General features: G+C 42.4%; 1 protein-coding gene across 1 annotated transcript in view; it reads left to right on the top strand.

Moving 5' to 3' along the window:
• Window positions 1–238: 238 nt before the first annotated feature.
• Window positions 239–25,387, top strand: part of doc2b (double C2-like domains, beta) — a gene marked incomplete at both ends in the record, with an annotated part of 149,923 nt that continues 124,774 nt past the window's right edge. Inside the window, one exon of the mRNA XM_080436351.1 lies at window positions 239–566. Within this exon, the coding sequence (XP_080292477.1) occupies window positions 239–566 (328 nt within the window). The remainder of the gene's footprint in view (window positions 567–25,387) is intronic.

Genomic DNA, 25,387 nt, shown 5'->3' with positions numbered 1-25,387 from the left:
AGGTCGCAGGCACAACTCTCCTCACAGACCAGTGTAGCACAGCCCACCAGAGCACCTGGACCGCTTCCCACTCCCCCAGCGCCCAGGACAACATCCACCTCTTGCAGAAGAACGGGGAGGGGGGGAGGGTCCTGTTTAGTTTTTTTGTTATTGTTTTTTTTTGGGGGGGTTTGTTTTTGTTCGGGAGGGAGGTCGGCTCTGCGGCCGGGCAGGGACTGCTCCCGGGGGGATCGCATGCATGACACAACGCAAAGGCGAGAAACCCACCATCAGCATCCAGGAGCACATGGCCATTGACGTGTGCCCTGGCCCTATCCAGCCCATCAAGCAGATCTCAGACTACTTCCCCCGCTACCCGCGGGGACTGCCGCCCTCGGTGCTGCCCACCGCCAGCCCCCAGCGCGCCGCCGCGTCCGCGGGGGCCGCGTCCGACACTGACCCGGTCCGCTGCGGCGAGGATAGCCCGGACCGGGCGTTGGCGGGCGGCGCCACAGCCGCCACCTCCTCGCAGGCCACTAAGAGGGAAGAGGAGCCAGATGTGGAGGGCTATGACTCAGATGACTCCAGTGAGTGACCCTCCCTCTCTTCCTCTCCTTTACACTCCTGTGCTGTGATTCTCTCATTGCCCTCCCCCTACCCCCCTCCCTTGATGTTGCCCCCTGACTTGTACATCTGCTACTTTCGGGGCGAAACACAAAGTATAAATCAGGCTTTAGATGTCTGTCAGCCCTGCCTAGGGCTTTTAGCCCCCCCCTCCCCACCCCCCTTCTCCGATTACTCTCCATTTTTACCACCGGTTGCCAGGCGTCTCTGCGGTGGTTTGGCTTTGTGCCGTTATCTTTCACCTTTCCCTTTCCTTTGACTACTCCTCCCGTCTTTTTATTCTACTCTCTCAAGTCTCCCGTCGCGAGTCCATATGTGTTTTTTTTTCCTTTTTGTGTGGTAGTGGGTTTGATTGTTTGCCGTGGTGCTTCCAGTTCCTAACTCTTGGGCTGTCGACAGCCAACTGTTGCTGCTGCTGCGTTGACTGACTCCAGCGGTTCCGCTCTGCTCGTCTAGTCTCGCCTAATGAGGACGAAAGACGCATGATGAGGCTTGATGATGATTTAATGTCCCTGGTGTAAATGTGTGCTGTGTGATTGTGTATAGCAGATTCCGTCCGTGTGTGCGTGTGTGCGTGCGTGCGTGCGTGCGTGCGTGCGTGCCTGCGTGCGTGCGCGCGCGTGTGTGTCCCTTTTTATTTCTATCTATTTATTTATCCAGGGGGTTTCTTGGTTCATGTGTCTCCACTGTCGATCACCAGTTTGTATGATTCATTGCTTTCTCTCTTTTTTCCTCTTTTTCTGTGTCTGTCAGAATGAACCAGCTGCCGGTTCCTCCACCGACTAATACACAGCAAAAACCCTCCGTGTTTATCTAACTCTGAGAGTGTAAAAGGGGAGTCCATTTTCACACTCTCAGAGTGAAATGAACACTGGGGGCTTTTGCTGTGTACATCTGTAGGCGTATTGTTGAGCCTCTGGGAGTAGAGGTTGTTTACATTCATACACAGGCTTTGGCGAGACAGGGAAGTTATGTGTCTCCGCTCTGAGCATAATAGGTGCGTGCGCAACGTGTGCGTGTGCGTGTGTGTGTGTGTGTGTGTGTGTGTGTGTGTGTGTGTGTGTGTGTGTGGGGGGGGGGGGGAGTGTGGGTGCGTGCATGCATGGATGTGTGTGTGCGTGCGTGTGTTTGTGTTTGAAGGCACTGAATCAGGTGCATATGCCTGCGCTCGTGTCAATGCAACAACAATGACTTGTTGATCATAGAAGGGAACATTCCTTTAATCTAACGCTAGGTTGTCGCGAGCGATAGAATCACAGAAGGAATTGAATCCTGTGCTGGACAACAAGGTACGGGCTCCGCCGTCCACACAAAACCAATGGAAAGTCACAGATGTAGAGAGATTTCCCTGTTAAGAGACTCAACCTTCTAATAACCCCAACAATACGAAACCACTTGTGCTCAACAATGAGGTGCAACAATTAATCAAATTGATTAATTGATTTATTCGATTATAAGAAATAATAGGTGATCGATTTTAACAAAATAATCGATTTTGTGGGGAATTTTTATATTTCGCTTTTCCCCCCCTCAAATTAAAGAACATTTTGAAATTTGCCAAGCTACCAGCTCACAATGCGCATTGTCTTGTAGATCAGCTATTTTTTGTTATTTTTGTGTGACACTGTTGTACAACAAACTATAATATGGGGTTAAAATGGTTAATCAGACTAATCAATTTAGTAGACTATAAAAAAATCTATTAACATTTTTCAAGTTGATTGTTACAAATTATCCATACGCAAAACAACACGCTTCTCGATTATCCGATTAACCGAATGAGTAATGAACAGAATAATCGCTAGTAAGTACATAATCGATAGTTAACTCAACAATGCTTTTTCTCACGAGGTGCACTGAAGGGAATGGCTCCTGGTGCTTTACTGTCAGGGTTCTCTCGTGATTGCAGGTTAACGCGTGACGGCAGCGAGGCTTCTCCAAAGAGTTAATCCATGTACTGTCACATGCACGAGGGCTTAGGGCATCTCTAATCCAGAACTGGACAGGGGGGATGGTAGAGAGCACAACGAACAGGTCTGGTCTGGCAGATGTTCATCTATGCCTTCGTGAAAGGATACTATCGTCGCTGTCGGGCAGAAGCCTTGTATCTCCGTATTTCATCTTGTTATGTTTTTTTTTTACCATAAATGCATGCTCTATTTTATATGTATACTAAATGTAGCAAATGTAGCCAATGTACAACTCACAACGTGTTGCATATGTAGTGAGCTTGCCTATTATGACATAATAGGCAAAATTCAAAATAGGGACGCCAAGTTGGAAGTGGTTAAGGCTGTTTGTGGGTTTTATAAATATTTAACTAATGAAAAGTTGCGACAAAAAGCTTGTGGTTAAATAATAACTACATTGGATCCGTTGGAATACTTTTCCCCATTCCCTGAAAAGTAAAACTTTTTTTTTTCTGCCTAACAGCGGAGATATGCTCTCATCAAGAGAAACAGAACAGAAGAGTAGTTTTCTCTCCAATATGAGAAAGTAGAGTTCCTTTCCACTCTGCCTGTCATATACTGCTGTGTGCAAATAGGATTTCGCTCTGGCAGTGGTATTTGTTTGTTTTCTGTCAACAGCAACGTGGTGTGTCTGCACAAGAATTTATGCGATTCATTACAGAAACACTTCAGTATACGTTACATGCTACTTAGTCTGAGAGAATTCTGACTGAATGTATAATATGTAAGAGCTACATTTGGTGGCTTTGACACCATCCACCACTTCTGTGGCTTCTCTGCAATTTTTCACATCCTTAAGCCATACTTATCTGTGTAAATCGGTGGATGAGTTGTTCTATGCACCAGCTTATGAATAGGCATGGGAAAATTACTATTCATGGTCTTGAGAGGGAGCTATTATACATCACATTAGCACTTGCGTCCAAAGGTGTCTGTTCGGCATGCACTGCAACTCTGCATGCTCTCTACGGACAAACCCAGCCAGACAACGCGTTCACAGTGGCACCAAATTAACGATCTGATGAACACCTGAGGAGACATCAGCGACACACCATCATTAATCTACCGTGTCGGTCTGAGACTGCACAGTGCATATACTGTGACAACGAATGAATATTAATAAATAAAACTCTTGGAAGGGACTGCTGGCGGAGGCACCAGAGACCAGCCTGCCATGACAAAAACCCTCACCTGCAGTGCTAAATGCGTCTAATGAGGGGAGACGCGGTAAAGAAAACAACTTGGCTCTGATGATGCAACATCCCAAATGATCCCTATAGGCACAGTTTATGCCAGGGGAATATGTGAGGAGAGAGAGGGTTACTCGCTGGAGGCTCACTCGATGGAGCAACTAACAAACTTCGCTTCAGACCTCCTATTTGACCACATGAATCCTAGAGCAGGGGTTCCCAAACTGGGTCCCTAAATTATTTTGGGGGGTCCCCAGATGATTAGCTTAATGTGGAACATGGTTTTCTCACTCAACAATAAACAATCCAGCATACAGTATTAGTGCATACAGGGTATCTACACATTTCTAAAGTTACAATTTAATGACTTTTAACACATTGAATGCCAAAAACGGTCCGGACCGTTTTTGAGGATCCAAACGAGAAGTGCCGAAAACGGTCCGGACCGTTTTTGACCCAATTCTATTTTTATACATGTGGGCCACGTGGGGCGCTAAAACGAAACTTTGACATCACCCAAGGAGTTTCTGAGAAGAAGAGGCTGGATCTGGCTCCATGTCAAAAATCCTTCCGGTCGGCGTTTTCAATGTTATCTCCTTGACTAAAAGCTTAATATCTCCATTTCTTTTTAACGTGGTGAAAACGAGCCGTTTTCGATCGGCGATCACGCTGCAATGGAGGATCGCGTTAGAAATATTATTGTTCCAGGCGTTAGTCTGGACCCTCCGCCGTCTCGCACGCACGCTTTGTTTACATGCACTTCCGCGTCGGGGCTTCTACAGCACGAAACGTATAACGCAAGTGGATGGAAGAAATGCAGGCACTCAACGTATAATATTTTAATAAACCTCTGGCACCCAATGTGTTAAGACCTCTTTGATACAAGATTGGACAAATCGTCAAATATTACGTAAGAAAGAGGCAAACATTGTGAAAATAGCCAAAAGCTTGTAGATTGGCTATTTTCACAATATCTGTGGAACCGAGTCAAACTAAATGTAATGCCTACAATTCCAAGCGCTTGTCAGGGTAGGGGGCCCCCAGTTCAAATATGATTATTTCCCAAACTTTTTAAAGTTTGGGAAACCTTTGCCTTAGAGTCCTTATTCTGGGGGCACAAAACATTTTCAGATGGCCATTTTGGGGGTCCATTTTGGGGGTCCTTCGCACGAACACGTTTTAGAACTACTGATTTAGGCATTTGTATAATATATATATATACAGTATATATATATATGCTTAAGATGAATGCATAACAGATGGTACAGTATAACAGATGGTAGTTCTATAAAGTGAACCATGAAATAATTTTGCTAAGCCACATTTGAAATAAAGGCTAGGGCTGGTTAAAGGGGAAGACCACCCATTTTCAATATTTAACTATGTCATTAATATAGCATAAAGGAGTTGTGTGGAAATAAGAAAATTTTTAAATGTTAAAAATTTTAAATGTTAAACCCAAATTGATTTTGGGTTTAACATTGCAAATTACACCATGATGAGTCATCACGGTGTAATTTGCAATGTTAAACCCAAAATCAATTTGGGTTTAACATTTAAAATTTTTAACATTTAAAAATTTTCTTATTTCCACACAACTCCTTTATGCTATATTAATGACATAGTTAAATATTGAAAATGGGTGGTCTTCCCCTTTAAGTAAAAACATCTCTAGAGTCTTTATAAAACTTTTTTAATTGAATAAAGAGATACACTTGAGTGTACTGTATAAATGGAGTATCTCACCTCGGGTTAGGGTCTGAGCACAAACCTTTCTAACTTTCAAATCAAGGCTACTTGGAACCATTTAAGAGCATGGATTTCAAGTATTCAGTCTCTTATAGTTTCTATCATCCTGGTGATTCAGAGCCATTGAACTCACACCGTGAAAAACTTCTCATCATCTTCTTGGCAGTGTGTAGTGGCAATCTTAGTTCAAATGGAACTCCGGCGGAGCACAGTGGGGCGATTCCGTGCAATCTGTTGCTTTGCAGCAGTTGGATTTGATTCGACTGTCTCTCTGTCAAAGATGAGTCTAGAACTGTGACTTGATCTGTCTCCACTACCGCATCTAAATGCCAGACCGCACACCAATGCAACTATTCGCAACTCCTTGCATCAAATCAGTTTTAAGGCCAGTCCACACCAATGCAACTCCTTGCAACTGTCATTGGAGATAATGGTTGCAAGTAGATGCATGTTGCAAGGAGTTGCATTGGTGTGGACTGGCCTTAAGAGTAGAGAAATGAGCTAACTCCTTCCTGTTTGTGATTTAAAAAAGAAGCAGCCGTGCCCTAAATTGGTTCTGCCGGGCCTTGTGGGACTTTATCTATTATCTCTATATTACCCCCCAAACCATTAAAACCAGGAAAGCATCTGTGTCAATTTAGATTTTAGCTATATAGCAACATAAGTTTGAAAAAAAGGACAGTGGTTCTCAAAAATGACTATTGGAATTAGTCCATTCAATTTCCACTGGACAAGCCAGTAATTAAAACTCTGCAACTTAGTTGCTGTTGTTGCTGTTGTTTTCATCAGTTTTATTTGATTTAATTTTACCCCTGGAGACCATTGGAATAACGTTTTTTTAAGAATAAGAATATAAGCTTGCCCCTCCGGACGGACACAAAGCGTCTGGAGGTGAACGAATGGCCCGATTCCAATACCCTTCATTTGTCTTCCAAATTATCAACAAGAAAAATAGGGCCCAGGTAAAAACCAGATTTCCCTTTAAATGAACACTGAGGACTTGTGTTTAGTGTACGTATGTATGAGTTGAGGGCACAGAGAGGGAATCTGTATGGACCTGATTATGGAGTTGCACTGGTGCCTCTGGTATCTACATGTCAGACCAGAGGACATTTCTGTCAAGGTTTCCCACATTTTGCATAATTTCCTTGCTCTGCTTTGCTGACCCTGTAGAGGTGGTAAAAAATATTTTTGAACATTTTCTGTTTTGTTTTGAAGAAGAACACAAATCTTCTCTTCTGGGGGTCCCTGGCACAAAACATTTTCAGATGGTGGTCCGCGGCCAAATACATACAATTTTGGGGGTTCTTGGCACAAAAAAGTTTGAAAACTACTGATTTCGAAGGCATTCGTAGAATGGGCCTCAGGTCTTAATGGGCTAAGGGTAGCAAATGGCAGCATTCTCGCTTACTGTACGTACCAGATCACACAGGGACACCGCTCTCCCTCGCTAGGGGACCTGCTTGCTAATTTGCATAGCAGCAGCGGCAGTTTATTCCTTTTTTTCCCTTTTTTTTCTCCCCGATTAAATGTGACTCAACCTGTGATTTTAATTGAAATGGAAAAGTGCATCACCCACCAAGGGTCCTCGCTCCCCTGTGATGGGGGAGCAATCAAAACCAATTGGATATCGGGATCTCTGCCACATCAATTAGCGGCGTTCTCCTGGAGGGTATACAGGCGAGCCGGGGGCACGTCACCGCCGGATCGCCACCTCATCGGAATAGTTGGGTCTGGCCCCCCATATGACAGGACCGGGCTCTTGTGTTTCGGCGAGATAAGCAAACGGAGCCACGTACGGCGTGTTGACAGGAGCGCGGTGCAGGTTGGGTGCGTTAACCGCTCTACCCTGAGACGTCTCGCTTTGCTAGGTCTGGCCTCTCCTCCGAGAGGGAAGGTGGAAGGAGCGAGGGCGCTTGGGGTTTTAGAACTGCTTGGTGAGGGGGGGAAAAAAGCAGTTAATTCAGTCTATTGTGTTGGATAGTTGACATTTTGATAAGGAGGTTGAATTAATATTTCCAGAGAAAAGGAAGGAAGATATGGAGGTGATGAATGAAGAGGATGGGGAGAGGAGCAGGAAAAAAAGGCAAACGTACCATAACGTCCCATTTATAAGTCATCGTACGATGATGGTGTTGCGCTACAAAAAAATAGCCAATCTATATACTGTACACTAACTGCACAAGCCCACAAAACTGAACATGTCCTCAGTAAAAATGTCACACTGGGTCTCATAACACACTCTTTAATGTAATGAGGGATTCCATTTGCTGCCCAGCCCAGTGGCCTAGAATCCTATTAAAGGTATCTGTAAACTGTCATCTGATAATAACCTGGTGTAACACACCAGGCATGGCTTGTGGTTTCCTGACTAGCCAGGGGCTAATAAAGGTGGGCGGGTGAGTGTGCTACCGTTCACAGCACACGTTTCATTTTATTTTATTGGTACTATTGGTGTTGTGAAAAGTATTGCTAATATTGGGACTTTCCTTCTGCACTGAACATTTGCCCGCAGTTCTGCCTTGATCACACAGAAAGTCTGCCTTTGCTTTCCCTTTATCCCACTATAAGCCCATTATGTAATCATAATGCCAGCTATTACAGTACACAGACCCAATTTGACATTGGGGATGTCGTGAAAAGGGGCAAATTGTGTTGTTGTTTTTTGTCACACTTTGCACACAGTGTTCATTTATCCATTTGTAACCCTGAGAGGGGGCAAATGGAACCGCAACGGTCCATTTGGATCCTTGCGGTTACATTTGTCCATTCTCAGTGTTAAAGGGGAACTTTGTTTTCTTTAAACCTGGGCCCTATTTTGAGATAATTTGGATCACAATCGAAGGTAGCCTGGTAAAGCCTCCCTCCGGAAATCTCATTTCCATTTGATTCCAGGAGTGAGTCTGGCATGATCGCCCATTCTGCAATATTGGCTGTGGGCTGGAGTTGGGCGGGAGTAATACCGTTGACTGACAACCCCTTCAGCCAATGATCGTTGTTCCCCTTCAGCCAATTGCAGTGCATTTTTACCACCTCCAGACTATGTGACGCAACAGGACTTTTGAGATGGCCATGACCAAAATAGGTTGCCTGCCTTATTCGGATACATGCGTGTCACTGCCCGCCCCTGCCGGTTCTCTGAATTTTTATTTTTAAATAGGCTCTGTCATGATTAATTGACCACATATATGAAGTTAAACAACTAAATTCTATCCAAACGATATCTTAAAAGTAAATTCCGTGCCTCAAAAAATAAGTTTGAGAGCGTTTTAAAACCGAAAGTAAGAAGTAAAGACATCGCACAACAACAATGGCTGCCGTTCGTGTTTTGTCGGCTGCACTCTGGCTGTACTCGGGTCCATTCGGGCTCACTCGAACTCGCCACCTGATTGGCCAACTTTTGCTGTCAATCACAGAACAATGAGCGACGACGCTGATAGGCTCGGTTTTTTGGTAATGTGCTAGAAACGCCCATACAAGCCTTCATGCCAGACTCACTGCCAGACTTTGATAGACAGAAATGAGATTTCCGGAGGGAGGGTTTACCAGGCTAAATCGAAGGGTGGCTGTGCTCCAAATTGGGTTCCAAACTACTGGAATTAGTCCATTCGATTGCCACTAGACAAGCCAGTAATTAAACTATACAACTTTGTTGTTCTTCTCTTCAGTTTTATTTAATTACATTTTACCCCTGGAGACCACTGGAATAAAGTTTTTTTTTAAAGAATATAAGCCTGTGTTTGGCAAAGAAAAAAGAAAAGGCATAATTTGAATTACTGGCTTGCCCCTCCGGACGGAGGCGAAGCGTCTGGAGGTGAACGAATGGACCGATTCCAATACCCTTCATTTGTCTTCCAAATGATCAACAAAAAAAATAGGGCCCAGGTAAAAACCCGATTCTCCTTTAAATGAACACTGAGGACTTGTATATAGTGTACGTATGAGTTGAGGGCACAGAGAGGGAATCTGTATGGACCTGATTATGGAGTTGCACTGGTGCCTCTGGTATCTACATGTCAGACCAGATGACAACTCTGTCAAGGTTTCCCACATTGCATAATTTCCTGGCTCTGCTTTGCTGCCTTGACCCTGTAGAGGTGGTCAATTATTGACTTGGCTTTTTTGCCGGTGTCTGAGTAATAAGCACACACACTGTAACATCCAGAGTGTTAATTTAACTCTGACAGTCTACAAATGTAACCAAACAGACCAGTAAAATGGATACATTTACACTGAGGATTGTACTGTGTGGCGTGTCTTTTTTTGTTTTTCCTCCAGCATGTCTTACATAAAACTGTGCAATCGTGAACGCTGAAATAAATGTGAAATATTACAAATAATATTATAGCAATATTTTAACATAAATACTGTGCATTACTGGCCATGCAGTCTACATGCATACTCTTCTGTCAATAAGATTAATTGATTGCAAAATGTAACTAATGCATAGCTAAATATTGATATATATATATTCCTAGTTAAGTTATCAAGACACTTTATAATTTCAAAAAGCTATAGACTTTGTAATTGCAAAGTCTATAGCTACCCAGTTGACCCAAAAAAATACATAAATCATTAATAATCCACCCCAAATATGGGTCCCACATTGAGGGGCCCTTAAACAAAACAGAGCCAAAAACGTATTCCACCATATCAGGTACAAATGATCTCGTGAGTCATGTGACAATGACCGACAAACAGGGTTTTGATGCTACAGAGCGCACCATCAAAAGCACTTTCACTTCTCCCCATAGGTGCCACAAATGCGACAAGTTGCAATTTGTGTCAGCATGTGCAGTATGTGTGTGTGTGTGTGTGTGTGTGTGTGTGTGTGTGTGTGTGTGTGTGTGTGTGTGTGTGTGTGTGTGTGTGTGTGTGTGTGTGTGTGTGTGAGAGAGAGAGAGTGGGGGGGGGGGTATTCCACATTACAACGTGATTCGACTGGTGTATCAAAATATCCACAAGTGATTTGACTGCTATAGCAACCCTCACAAATAATAAAGCTATAAAGCCTCAGTCAGTCATCCTCCGAAGGAACCTATAAAAACACATACTGCAGGTTAATGTCCTATGGGCCTCGCCAACAAAATCCATTACCAATGAAAGTCCATTCCCATCTATAATAAAATATGTGTGCTTTCTTCACACACAGTACAGACGAGAAGTGAAGAAGTGAGAAAAAAAAAATGTTGATTTTAAAAACAACACCTCAGATTGTGCTGGAAGTGGTTCAAAACAAGGCTTTTAGCCACCGGCTCTCATCACCGGCTCTCATCTCCACAGACGTTTCACACAGAATTATGCTGAATGTCTCATCAAGTGCTGTAGGAACATTGTTCCTATGGTTTTAGATTGCATCGGAAAATAGTTTACCCTGATTGTTGAACTCTGCCTTGAGTAGTGTTGAATCACAGTCGGTGCAGTTTTATTGGATTTAGGGAGGCTTTGTTCTTAACGTATTCTTTGGAAGTGATCTGAGTTTCTTTACATTATGTTTTTCACCCTGACCTGCCGGCCAAATAGATTTCTTCTTGCAGTATCCTTGAAGCTATCTGCAAAATAACTCAGGTGTGTAACTTAAGTTAAGACTTCTCGCTGCAGAAAAGCAAGTCATTAATGGCCAAACATTTGAAACATTTTCAAACTTTTGAAAAAATTGCTAAAATAGGTGATCTAAAAGCTAACCGGGAGTCGCATCATGATGTGTTGTGAGCTTTTAGATCTGGTATTAATTTTTTTATAAGGCTTAAGTTCTGCATTTCTATTAAATTATATGTTTTTGCAACGTTAATGCAACGCTATACTGAGGAGATTTACTACATTTTCTCATAGTACTCACCTTGACATATTGGATATTGGACTGTTCTGTCACACTGACAGATATCCGGTTTGGCATCTTTACATTTTGACAGTGGGCAGCAGTCTCAGGGGCTTGTTCCTAGGAATCCATACTGTAGAATGTAGATAGATAATGATGACTTCATTAGTACCCCATGAGAATCAATTTCAGACTAAGTTCTGTATTTTGGCAAAGAGCTAGTGGAATACTGCAGTAATGTGACACACACACGCACGCACGCACGCAAGCACACACACACATACGCGCACGCACAGCATCTTCAAACTTGTCCCATGACAGCTTAATAGACTTTTTTTTTTTGTAAAATGACAATGTATCATTTGGAGAGACATTTTCATCCCCTCTCAGCAGTAATGCACTGAGGTGATGATGCGGTTGTGTCTAAAAGGTCTGCTGTGCGCTCATTAATTGGCCCGAACAGAACTGGTTCCTGGAAATCCTAATTATCATGGATGGAAAGTGCTAGGAAGCTGCGTTCTGCATACAGACGGTCCAATATAGAACACTGGCGGGATTTGTCATAGCTTTCCGCTGGGGGGGCTCAACCTCATACATAGGCTTTGACCCCCAGAGCAGTGGTTCTCAAAGTGGCGGTCCGGGGACCCCCAGGGGTCCTTAAAGAGATTCCAGGGGTCCCTGGCAAAATGTGTTAACCCATTGACCTGAGGCCGATTCTACACAAAAACTAAATGCCTTCTAAATCAGTAGTTCTTTCAAGATTTTTAAAACATTTTCAAAAACAGCAGATTGTGTTTCAAGCTTGTACTGAAGATATGCTATTTAAAAGAAATCTTGACAGATTTGGAACATTTTTTAATATATTTTTAAACATTTTAACAACACAAATCCCTGTATGTCACAACAGATGGGGGTCTACATATTAATTTGGGGGTCCTTGACATGAAAACGTTTGAGAACCACCACTGCGATGTAGAACATTGGGACTTGTCAGCCCTCTTTCCACAGGGAGCACAACCTCTAGGGCTTTGACCCCCAGAGGACTGAGTCTCTCTCAGAGGGGTTATCTCAGCATGTGGTCCTAAAGCCCTGGGGGTCGGCTCAGGTCAGTGCAAGCAGCATTTGGCGTCTAAGCTTGACCAACAGGACAGCATCTGGTCGTGTCCGTGCATAGTTTTAATTTAGTTATTTTTTTACAACCGTTTATACAAGTGACCATGTGTTACAGTATTATACACACAGTATAGAGTTCCTCATAAATATCTGTATGGGCAGAGAGACAGCATTAATGCAACAGAATGTTGCAGCCAACTTCCTCTGAGAGCATAAAGACTTTATTAGGCTTTTATTATCTTTTATTGCCTTATCTGATTTTAAAAGCTCGAGTTACAGGCATGCTAAAGGATGAGTTGGGAGAATGTCAATGTTTTATGGTACAGTAGTGGTTATGTTTATTATTTTATTTTCATTGCTTTCATTAACGTGACCTTCTCTCCCCAGCAACCACCCTACACTCTAATTACCCCCCCCCCCTCCCCCATCTCAATAACTTTCCTTTCATAGTTTTGTCTTTTTTTCTATCTTGCATTTTCGTATTTAAAATGCTGTCATTTTGATCAGGTCTCGTTTGAAAAAGAGATAATTGATCTCAAGAAAAGAAATGGTCATTGTGGCTTCTCCTCTGGATATGCAACCCACGGGTCATTACACTATAATGCAGAATAAATATTATTGTTACACCATTAACCTGTGGTGTTTAGCATTTATCTTGCCAATGTCAACTATAAACCAACAAAGGATTCTTCTCCGTCGGCGCAATTACTGTAGACAGCGGAATTCACATTCGGCCTAAAGGGCAAAGCGGGAGAGAGCCCGTTAACATTAATGAAATAACATAGATTAATGGATGCAACAGGGTAGGAAAATGGGACAAACAAATCATACCAAATGTATGCATTCCACAGCCCTGTCTCCCTTTTATCTGTTATAAAGCTTGGCAACTTTCTATCCATTGGATAGCAACTTGGCAACTTTCTGGTTAATTTAATTGGAATGAACTCCCTCGGTGGCATGTGAAATACCTGAGAAGTATAGGTTTCTGTGTTGAGTTTGTGGTGAAAGCAATACCTACAGTATATTACATGATGAAGCTACTATGCTTTAAGCAGAAACAGGAAATAGGACTGCTAGTTGTTTGCAGCAGAGCGGTTGTCGCGCATGCATGTTTCAACAATGCGGAGGCAGTGAGTCAGTCAGTCAGTCAGTCAGTCAGTCAGTCAGTCAGTCAGTCAGTCAGTCGGTCATTTATCTAAATTGACTATTGTAGGTTAATCCCCTCCCCTCAAGGGTCCGGGAAAAAGTATGTGGATTACAATATGTAGGAGAGACGAGCAACTCCATAGCAATTAGAATAAGCCAACATAAATATACCATTAATAATGAAAAGGATACCCATTTGTTAATTGTTCAACACTTTATGACACATGGAATTGAGGCTATAAAGGTATGTGGCTTGGAATACAATGACCGCTGGACAATTGGACAGAGAAGATTCCATGAAAAAGAATGGATCACAAGACTTAGCACAAAATATCCAGGTGGTTTAAACTTTTAAACTGCCCAACAGAACTGAAACCCTTCACAAATTCTCACTAAACTAAACAATGGAGTTGATCACCTACATCAAACCACATAGTTGAGTGGGAGATCTCATTGTTGAGTTAGTGAGAATATTAATGAAGACACATTGATACCAAGAGCCATCAGCAATTGGGCCATCAACAGGGAGCTCATTGTCTTCCAAAATGGAGGTGTGAACAACAGAACTGTAGATATGCTAACTGGATTCCAAGCTTGTAACCTTTTAGCACCTATCCCTTAGTTATAAAATATAATGTAAACACATCTTTAACTGGAATTAAGAAAGAGTGGAAATAATTTTAAATCCGAGGGTCTGCGGTTACCATGACTCAGAGAATTGACGCCTCTGCCCTGCACAGTCAAACAGAAATCACAAACCTTTAAAACAGAAATAGTCTATGTAAGTTTAATTACACAGTCAGTGGGGCAAACGCAGTCCCCACCAATATTATTTACGATTCTGTGCTTATCGGTACATAACTCGGACGGCGCTGAGTCGACTAGCAGACCATCGGCCGGTCGCCGCGGGCACTCGCGCCTTGAGGCGCTCGGGCGCGACTCCTCGGCCTCAAGGTCTACTGAGTCGGCGCGCCTCTGTCATGGTCAAACTTTATTTTAAATGGAACTCACAAAGCCTTAATAACATAAATAGTTTATGTAAGTTTAATTAATTGCAAAACATGACACCTCTTATTCAAAACAGATGGCGAATGCACCTTCTCTTTATAGGGCCTACACAGATAGTACCACAAACTACCTGTGAGGCCTCTTTGAATTGAATCTCATAGTCAGCAGTCAGTCAAGCTAGTACCTCTGATTTTGTGAGGGGAGTCATCTAAAGCAAACTTTAGTTATGCACATTTGCAAGCATGGAGGTATATTCATGCTTGCAAAATGTTTATAACATTTCCTAAAAACCTAACCATGTTTATACATATATATAAACAAAGATTCAACACAAAGAATAGACCATACATATGGAACAGAGAAACATGCCTGAACATGAACAGGCCTAAAACAGGCACATGAGTCATCAAAGGGCCCCAGCAGGATGGGCCATCAACAGCACCAACCAATGAGGACAGTGGCCACAGAGAAGCCACGCCCACAACAGAAACACATAAATACAGGAAAGAAGACACAGGAACTCATTCTCACCCGGAGAATCGCATCTGATGAAGTACAATAAACAGTACGAAAACGTTTATGCATTTGAGAATGAACCGACGGACCCATGGACAAGGACAGGCCTGGCGGGAAAGAGCCAGACCAGATGGAGAAACCAGGAACAACCACAATCCCAGGAGGGATATGGAACCAAACCAGGTAAGCCAGGTAGGTAGGCACAGACAAACCTACATACACACACCACATGGAGAGAGAAACAATGATTTTCACAAATCAATTAGAGGGATAAACAACTTGATTGTTGCACTACACCATTCACAGAATGTAAACATAGACAAATACCCAGAGAGTATTGCTAGAAAAGAACAAGAACTGATGGATTTTATAAAACCAGCAAAACCAACAGAGAGAACCTTACTGCTACTACAAGGAAGTGCAAAGAATTGGTCTTACACCACTTTGTTAATATTAATAGAACACTTTAACACATTGATTGAAAACACAAAAAAGGACCTATCCCAGTGCTTAACACGGGAATACGACAGGGCCTTCTCCATTGCCACTAAATGGGCAAGAAAAAATCTAGGAAGGCGCCTAACAGAGAAGACACTGGGCTTAGCCCGTACAGCAGTAACAGAATTATATAGCACAAAAGCACACACCACAACACACCCCACACCACAGGTCCCCCGTCCTCCCCCATCCCCGTCCTCCCCTCCTTCCTTTCCCTCTACAGGCAACCCAGGCACGGTAGAAACAAGAGAAGACCCAACTGGAGGAATGGGGACCGTAGCAGCAACAACACAGGGCCCAGTAGAACTAACACAGGAAGAGTTCCCAGACCTGCCTACAACAAGCAGCAGAACACCCGAGGAGCCATGGGCAGAGATTGGACCGAATGGAAACCAAAGGAAACAGAAGGTCACTAACAGAACAGAACAGAACCCAAGAAACACACCCAAACCACAGAGGGATAATCCCACCAGGGGGCAAACTACACCACCCAGAGACACACCCCAGAGGACAACCCAGGAGAGGAGGAACAGTGAAGGGAACCAGACAATACCAGAGGGACCTACCGAAGACACTAATACACAGAGGGAGGCCCCAGCACGAGAAGAAACCAACGAGACAGAACCAAGAAAACCACGCCACTGGAGAGGCTTAAATAAGGAAACCAAACACAAATGGAGATTAGTACCAAACCGAGACATCATCATAATTGGAGACTCCAACCTGTCTCGGATCCCGACAATCACAGATGACAGAGTCCAGATAGAATCCTACTCTGGAATGAACCTGGAATGGGCCGAAACAGTCCTGAGCAAGGCTGAGAAAAATGAGACGGCCACACACCTCATCATCTCGGTGGGAATTAACAACAAGAACCAAAGAACTAGAAAAACAAGCCACACAGCCTTGAAGAAACTCCGCACAACAGCCAAAAAACAATTCCCCTGCGCAGACAGACGCATAGCACTAATCAACTACTCAGAAAGCCTAGGAACTGACCCGAAGAATATTCTGATAAGCCTAAATGAAGAAATAAAGAAAGAGCCCCACCTCCCAAAATTGCCCGCAACCCACTTCAAAACAGGATCAGACAACGTCCACTGGGAAGAAGACACAGCCAAACTGATGCTACAGCACTGGCTCAACTCTTTAAACTAATACGGCCCGACAGCTCAAACCGGCAGGGCCTTATGGAGTCGGATATAATTAATCTGTCTCATTTTTTCCGACCAAACGAACACCAGAAAACACTTTTGGAAAAAGGTTTGTCATTCGTCCCCACCCTGGACATCTACAAACAACAATCACAAAGCTTGAGAATAGATGTGTCAAAATACCATCGCAGACTCAAATTAGCTACACATTTTGGAGTTGGAAACAACACGGAAATTCCGCGCTTCCACCTTCCATCATACTGGGAACCAGAGGAGGACAAAATACCGGACAACCTAAAACAATTGATCCAGATGGACAGAGCCACAGTACAAAATGTACCAGGACACCTGAGAGAAAAAAATAACATCACAACAGATCAGGTGAGAGCTCTTAGATCATTAGCTAACAACCAGGACATTGTGATTAAGCCTGCAGACAAAGGGAGCCGTATAGTCATTTTGGACAGACAACAATATGTTTTTGAGGGTTTAAGACAGTTGAATAACTCAAATCACTATGTGGAGTTGGAGGCACCCATTTTTAAACAAACAGCAATAGAAGTTGGGGGTGTCATCACCGAATTAAGAAAGAAAAAATTTATAGATCAGAAACAAGAAAAGTACCTACGGGGCGAAAATTCCCCAAGAGCTAGAATTCTCTACCTTTTACCCAAAATCCACAAGGATCCTAGTACATGGACTATTCCTTATGAAATTCCACCTGGTCGCCCAATTGTTTCGGATTGTAACTCAGAAACATATGCCACAGCAGAATTTATTGAATTCTACTTAAACCCACTATCTGTAAAACATCCAAGCTACATTAAGGATACATATGACTTTATTGATAAAATAAAAAACATCACAGTGCCTCAGGGGGCCATTTTGTTTTCAATAGATGTTGACAGTTTGTACACCAATATAAACACAGTGGCGGGGCTGAAGGCAATCAGAGATATCTTTATAAAGTACCCTGACAGACAAAGACCAGACGCAGAACTATTAAAATTGCTAGAATTAAATTTGACCAAAAACGATTTCACATTTGATGGGAAAACCTTCCTTCAGATCAGTGGAACAGCCATGGGAAAGAAATTTGCACCATCTTATGCCAACATTTATTTGGCTTTGTGGGAAGAAACCGCACTCAAAAAGTGCAGATTCAAACCCACACATTATTTCAGGTTTCTAGATGATATTTTTGGAGTTTTTGAGCACTCCACAGAGGAATTTGAGCAGTTCATCCAAATCCTAAACACACATCATGCCTCAATAACAGTGAAATATGTAACTAACAAAGAACATATTGACTTCCTGGATGTGACAGTCTTCAAAGGAAAAGACTTCAATACCACCGGCAAACTGGATTTAAGGGTATTTTTTAAGGAGACTGATACACATGCATTGCTCCACAAAACTTCCTTCCACCCAACCCATTGTTTTGCAGGAATAGTCAAGTCACAGCTCCTACGTTTCAAGAGAATCTGCACACAAGCAGCAGATTTTGAAAAAGCCTACAAAACTCTGTTCACAGCATTAAGGAAACGTGGATATACAAGAACATTTCTCAGGAAAGCATACAACACGTTCCAGGAAGTGAAAATAAGAAATGAGAAACCCACACTAGCTTTAGTAACCACATTTTCTAGCCAAAGTTTACTGGCAAACAGAGCCATCAAAAGAAACTTTGAAAACAGGGGAGGGGACCTCTTACAGAACTTCAACATAATCTCGGCCTACAGGAGAAACAAAAACTTAAAAGACCACTTGGTCCACAGCAAATTGAAACCATGGAACCAGGTAATTAGGACAAGGCCTAACTACTTTAGCCCAAAACAAACTGTTAAAAACAGGACAAACAAAAATATAATTATCCTAAGACAGAACATCACATACAACACCAGAAATTGTGTTTATCTGATTACTTGCCAAGTATGTGGATTACAATATGTAGGAGAGACGAGCAACTCCATAGCAATTAGAATAAGCCAACATAAATATACCATTAATAATGAAAAGGATACCCATTTGTTAATTGTTCAACACTTTATGACACATGGAATTGAGGCTATAAAGGTATGTGGCTTGGAATACAATGACCGCTGGACAATTGGACAGAGAAGATTCCATGAAAAAGAATGGATCACAAGACTTAGCACAAAATATCCAGGTGGTTTAAACTTTTAAACTGCCCAACAGAACTGAAACCCTTCACAAATTCTCACTAAACTAAACAATGGAGTTGATCACCTACATCAAACCACATAGTTGAGTGGGAGATCTCATTGTTGAGTTAGTGAGAATATTAATGAAGACACATTGATACCAAGAGCCATCAGCAATTGGGCCATCAACAGGGAGCTCATTGTCTTCCAAAATGGAGGTGTGAACAACAGAACTGTAGATATGCTAACTGGATTCCAAGCTTGTAACCTTTTAGCACCTATCCCTTAGTTATAAAATATAATGTAAACACATCTTTAACTGGAATTAAGAAAGAGTGGAAATAATTTTAAATCCGAGGGTCTGCGGTTACCATGACTCAGAGAATTGACGCCTCTGCCCTGCACAGTCAAACAGAAATCACAAACCTTTAAAACAGAAATAGTCTATGTAAGTTTAATTACACAGTCAGTGGGGCAAACGCAGTCCCCACCAATATTATTTACGATTCTGTGCTTATCGGTACATAACTCGGACGGCGCTGAGTCGACTAGCAGACCATCGGCCGGTCGCCGCGGGCACTCGCGCCTTGAGGCGCTCGGGCGCGACTCCTCGGCCTCAAGGTCTACTGAGTCGGCGCGCCTCTGTCATGGTCAAACTTTATTTTAAATGGAACTCACAAAGCCTTAATAACATAAATAGTTTATGTAAGTTTAATTAATTGCAAAACATGACACCTCTTATTCAAAACAGATGGCGAATGCACCTTCTCTTTATAGGGCCTACACAGATAGTACCACAAACTACCTGTGAGGCCTCTTTGAATTGAATCTCATAGTCAGCAGTCAGTCAGTCAGTCAGTCAGTCGGTCATTTATCTAAATTGACTATTGTAGGTTAATCCCCTCCCCTCAAGGGTCCGGGAAAAAGATGACCATGTCTTTTGCCATTTAGGCATAGAGCTGGAATTGGTTCCGTGAAAGGCTGAAATGTTTTAATCCCTGCAGATTAATGCCTTTCTGTGAGAGTTATGTTCAGGGAACCTAAGGACAGCGCACACGTCGCACACGCTGTTAACACAAGTTCACAGTCTACAGCACATAGCTGTTGCCGGGGCCTGTGATCAACACGCCATTCAGTTTTGTTTTAAATGCCAAGTATAAAAATAGTTCTAACAAACCCAACATGATAGGCAGCGGTAATGATTTTTCATGTCCAGGACCCTACTTTGCATGAAGTAATTTTGCTTCATGCATTGATGTTCAGAGCTTGGAATAAAGCCTGGTCGCTCGCTGTCAATGACTCGTGCTACCGTGTGAGATTGGATGTTAACTGCTATGTGGGGATGTGCTTGGTGAAAACTGAATAACTTCTGTCAGAGTGAGATAGCACTTTAACCACTTAAGGCCTATTTTATACTTTGGCTGTGCGAAAATTGCCGATCTACAATATTCACAACGCGTCTATTTTCTGTGAGCAATTTTTAAATGCCGCCTAGCATTAGAACATTAAGAGATGCAAGGTTTGACGTCTACCTGCTATTCCATCTATCTATCTATTTACTTGACTGCTTACCCTTGTTGTTAGTTTACCGGATTTCATGCTGCTTTCTCGGGTCTTGCAATTTGTAAGTGTAATAACCTGACATGTGACTTCTCTGATAAGAGCATATCTGCTAAATGCCTAAATTATAACTGGCATAAAGGAGATGGATATACTGCATATATAGGCCACTGGTTCTCAATGTGGGGTCTGGGGACCCAGACCAATCAAATGGCTCTATTAGTTAAATGTGTACGCTAAAGTTAAATTAACATTGAGGATGCTTAGTGTGTGTGTGTGTGTGTGTGTGTGTGGGGGGGGGGGGGGGGGGGTCCCAGAGGGAAAGAAGTTATATCAAATGGGGGTCTGTGGCCTAATACATATCAAACTGTGGTTTGACAATCACTAATTTAGGCAAAATAGCCGGACACAACTTCATGTCATGTGTACGCCTGTTGAATCGGAGTGTAAACTAAACACGGACACATTGCTTTATCAAAATGTTTGTACTTTATTATTTCTTAACATGGGTAACCTCTTGCACCCTAATTACTGACATTGAATCCTCCACGTTTCTGTCGTGTAAGACCCTCCATTCAACACTAAGTAGGATTAGAGAATTATGGCATGTGTCATCATGTGTCATGTTGAAAATCGAAAGCCAAAGATTTTCTATCCATCTCGATCCACAGACCGTCGACCACTTTAAAACTCTAGATCTGCCACTGGTAAATTTAATCTTTAAAACTGAACCTTTAAAAATGTTAATGGTAATGGCATAAATCGATATCGATCAAGCACAATGCATGTCTGTGTTATGAAAATAACATGAGGAGGCATAGTTCAATGTAGACCTTCCAAGCTTTCGGCGGGCATTTAATTTTGATTGATTAAAAAAAAAGAAAAAGATTTTCCTCCGTCATTCCCTAATGTATGTTAGCGCACTCACCCCCCGCTCTCCATGTCTGAATCTCATTACGTTGGGATTCATATCTAGTGCGTGTATGGCTAGGATGCAGAACGCTTTGTGTCATGGCAGAGTTGAAACTCGCATTGCACTTCTCCAAGACAAGACAGTGGATGAAGAAGACATCAACCTGCGACGTGCAGCACATACTAAACGGGTGAAGCTTCCATTCCTTCCATTGGAATATTATCCGTCTCTCTCTACCCTGCGTGCTCTGAGACAACAGAAGGTAATCAATGTAAGACCGTGAATCAAGAACTAAAGAATCTGTGGTTGTTTACAATCGCCCCCCTGACTTATGACTAAAGCCTGGAGTGCACCATCAATCTAGCGCTGACCCCAGCAGATATTTCTTCATTTGGCACTTAATAGATTACTGACAATCTCCCAGTTTTTAAAGCCGAGTGGCCAAACACTTCTCTGATGTATTGATTGAGACAGATAACAGCAGAACTGAGAGGAGACAGCTCAGCGGAGGCTCACGGCACAGGAGTGGGTCTGCATGTACTGCAGGACCAGAGACAAGGTTCTGAACTCGTGTGCTATTACTGAACAACTGCAGATGCTTTTTCTTTTGTATATCTACCTTTCCAGTGGTGGAAGAAGTACTCAGATATTTTTTTTACTTTTATGTAAAAGTAGCAATAGCACACTCTAAAAATACTCAAGTAGTTACAAGTCCTGCATTAAAAATGTTACTTGAGTAAAAGTGTCAAAGTACTGGCATCAAACTATGAGCAAAAGTATTCAATTTCTTTTAGCTTATAGATCGACCATGATCAAATAGCCGATGTATAAAACAGGTCCTGATTAGTTAATGTATGTTTTGTAATAAATCTAAATCTGAAAAGTAACTAAAGTTTGTTGTAGTGGAGTAAAATCTTGCCTCTGAGATTTAGTGGAGTAGAAGTATATTGAAATACTCAAATAAAATAAAAGTATAAAGAATTGTACTTAAGTACGGCATTTGAGTAACTGTACGCTGTTCCCTGTTGCTGTCCACCACCGATCCTTTCAACAGCGATGTTCCCATAGCGATCCCTCCTTTTTGTCCTTGCGTTCCATTTCATCACGGTCCACTGCTTACAGTACACTGTCCACTCACACTCATTCAAAGACCCACCTTATCATCATGGCTTTGACATGGATCTTGTTTAGTTCCATTACCACTGTTGGTAGTCTTTCAAGGAGCAGAAATTAATGTGAGCTATTGGAAATTGGTTTAATGGCAGGAAAGGTCACACACACCTATACAACCACACATTTTTGTGCATTCTGTGCAATCTCTCAATTTGAGGATATATTATGGATCAAACGTGTTAATCTTGTAAGCAGGGCTTCAGCTCTCTATCCCTTCATCTGAGTTGAAGGCATAGGTAGCCATACATGCATACAACTCATGCTCCCAGGCGTGCAATTATTTGGTGCAATTTGGTTACCATACACTCATACACCTTGCCCAAAACATTATATATAATATACAATCCTCAGGGTCAATTTATTCAATTATAACTCCGGGAGTGTACAAGTGTAGGCTACCTAATATTTTTTAACATTTTTGAAAGATTTCACTTAAAATTACAATTTATCGGGTCAAAATAACTCACAACATGTCACATTGAAGTGCATTGTTAGCTAGTAGATCTGCCATTAAAAATATATATACCGTAATTTTCGCACTATAAGCCGCACCTGAATATAAGCCGCAGCAGCTAAATTGAATGATTTGTACATATATAAGCCGCACTGGACTATAAGCCGCGGGTGTAAAATCCATAGATTTAGGAGGTCCCCTAGTGGCCGTTAGCTGTAAAAATCCATAGATAAGCCGCACCGTTATATAAGCCGCAGGGTCGAAAAATGGGAAAAAAAGTCGCGGCTTATAGTCCGAAATAGGGATTTATTGGGTTACAGTTGCTAAATCCACACTCACAATGCTACAGTGTAGGTTTTTCTATAGATGTAAGTGCAGTTTGATCAGGTCTTGTATTGCCTCTCTCACTGCTACAATGTGCTGCTGAGCTGTCCCCGTGATCCCTCCAGAGATGCATCGATACCAAAATACAGGACCAGGGCCAACAGTAGCTCAACTGGCCCACGGGCTAAATTTAGTCGACATCGTAAAATCCTCAGCGCGACTTTAACTCTGAGAGTATACAAATGGAACCAAAATGGACCCGTACGGGTCCATTTTGGTTCCACTTGTATACTCACAGAGTTACACATGAATAAATTAACACTGGGGATTTTTTTTTTGTGTACACCGCTCTGAAACTAGAGAGGCTTTCCTTGGGAAGTCTTTCACTTTGAGTTCCAATCATCACAGTACTACCACTACAGCCCGCATTGTTAATGAAATTAATGCAGGAACATTTCCTTTATTATTCAAATATGCAATCAACAGCCTTGTTATAATGAATGGTAACAATATTCCAAGGTCAGCCATGCTAAATTATTCACAATTTGTCTAGATATTGCTACTGAAATCCCAAAGTGCAATCTCTGCCCCTTATGTCTATAGTGCAGGGGTGTGTAATGCCTAGGGTGCACACATGGGCATCATTTGAATTTATTTCGACAACTTTTACTGATAAAAGTGCAATTCAATTCAGCATTGGAGTTTTGATATCACTGTTAATGTATTCATAATGCCAGGCAGCCAGCCACTATCCTTCATTCTTTATTTCTAAATAATACTGCTCAAATTACATTTAAATGCAAATAGTCAGTTGCAGGTTTGACCCTATTACTGGCAAAATGTGATTATATTTCTATCTCGTAATTATTGGAAACAGAATGTACAAGTTCAGAATCAGAATATAGTGCTTCCACCTTTTAACAAAAAACTTTTTGTTTTACCCAAAAATATCACTTATCCTACCTTTAACTAGAATCTTTATTTATTTATTTCCATTTTTCTCCCAATTTAGTCGTTACGCAAATTCCCAAATTCCAACACACACGTGTTGGTCAAGTGGGAGGTCGTAGAAGAGCACATGTCAAATCCGATGCACATGAAGTCGACAGAATCTTTTCACCTGACCGCGAGGAGTTTCATCGGGAGGAGAGTGGAGTGTGTCCCTCCATGTGCGGAGGGACACACTATCCTACCTAGTTCTTCCCCGTACTGAATAGGCACCCCAGCGAAAGGGATCACCCTCTCTGCCCACGAACACGGCCGATTGTGTTCGTCGGAACGCCCGGCCATGTCGGATTCACTGCGGAGGATTCAAACCCAGAGGCGTGGTGGTGGGGAAGAACTTTTAGCCTGGCATGGCCAGACTAATATCACTGCGTAGATATTAGTTTGGAACTTCGGTGTGGAAGATTAATTTCTGCGGTTACAAACAAATTCAAACGTCACAGCAAAAAGTGTTCCACTTTGAATAGTGGGCTCTGATTGGTCACCCACAACTCTGGAGTGAGCGAAATGTAATTCAAACCGACGAGTGCCAGATCAATCTGCCCAGGGCTATTTTATTTAGCTGTGGCAGATTCGTCTGGTTTCCAGGCTAAAGAACTTGTGCCACCCGAGCGCACCCGTACCTAGAATTTTCATTCACATACTCTCACATTCTCTAAAGTGAAGCATTTCATAGAGTTTATTGGCACATAACTGTAAAACGCCACCTGCCCTGTGCTTCTTCTGAATGGGAATTGAGCAGGTAATGAATGGATTCTTGCGTTTGGGACCATGTGGCATTTAACTGAGAGGGGAATGTGAGTACACTAAAGCATCACACACTTTTTTCATTGCCAGACTACCAAACCAGACATAAATAGCAATATACAGAAATAAAATGGTTTCTACCGCAGCCTCGTAAAATAACAAAACAGACCCTATAAAATCCAAATTAGATGATCCAAATAATTGGAAAGCGGGGATCATTGCCATTCTAGCCAACTTTTCAGTGCAGGTGACATTCCAGCATCCTCTACTAAAAGGTAGCC

This window comes from Gymnoscopelus braueri (assembly GCF_963280865.1).
Source record: "Gymnoscopelus braueri genome assembly, chromosome: 8".
Taxonomy (NCBI): domain Eukaryota; kingdom Metazoa; phylum Chordata; class Actinopteri; order Myctophiformes; family Myctophidae; genus Gymnoscopelus; species Gymnoscopelus braueri.
Note: the sequence above shows the minus strand (reverse complement) of the source record. Positions and strands in the feature narration are given on the sequence as shown.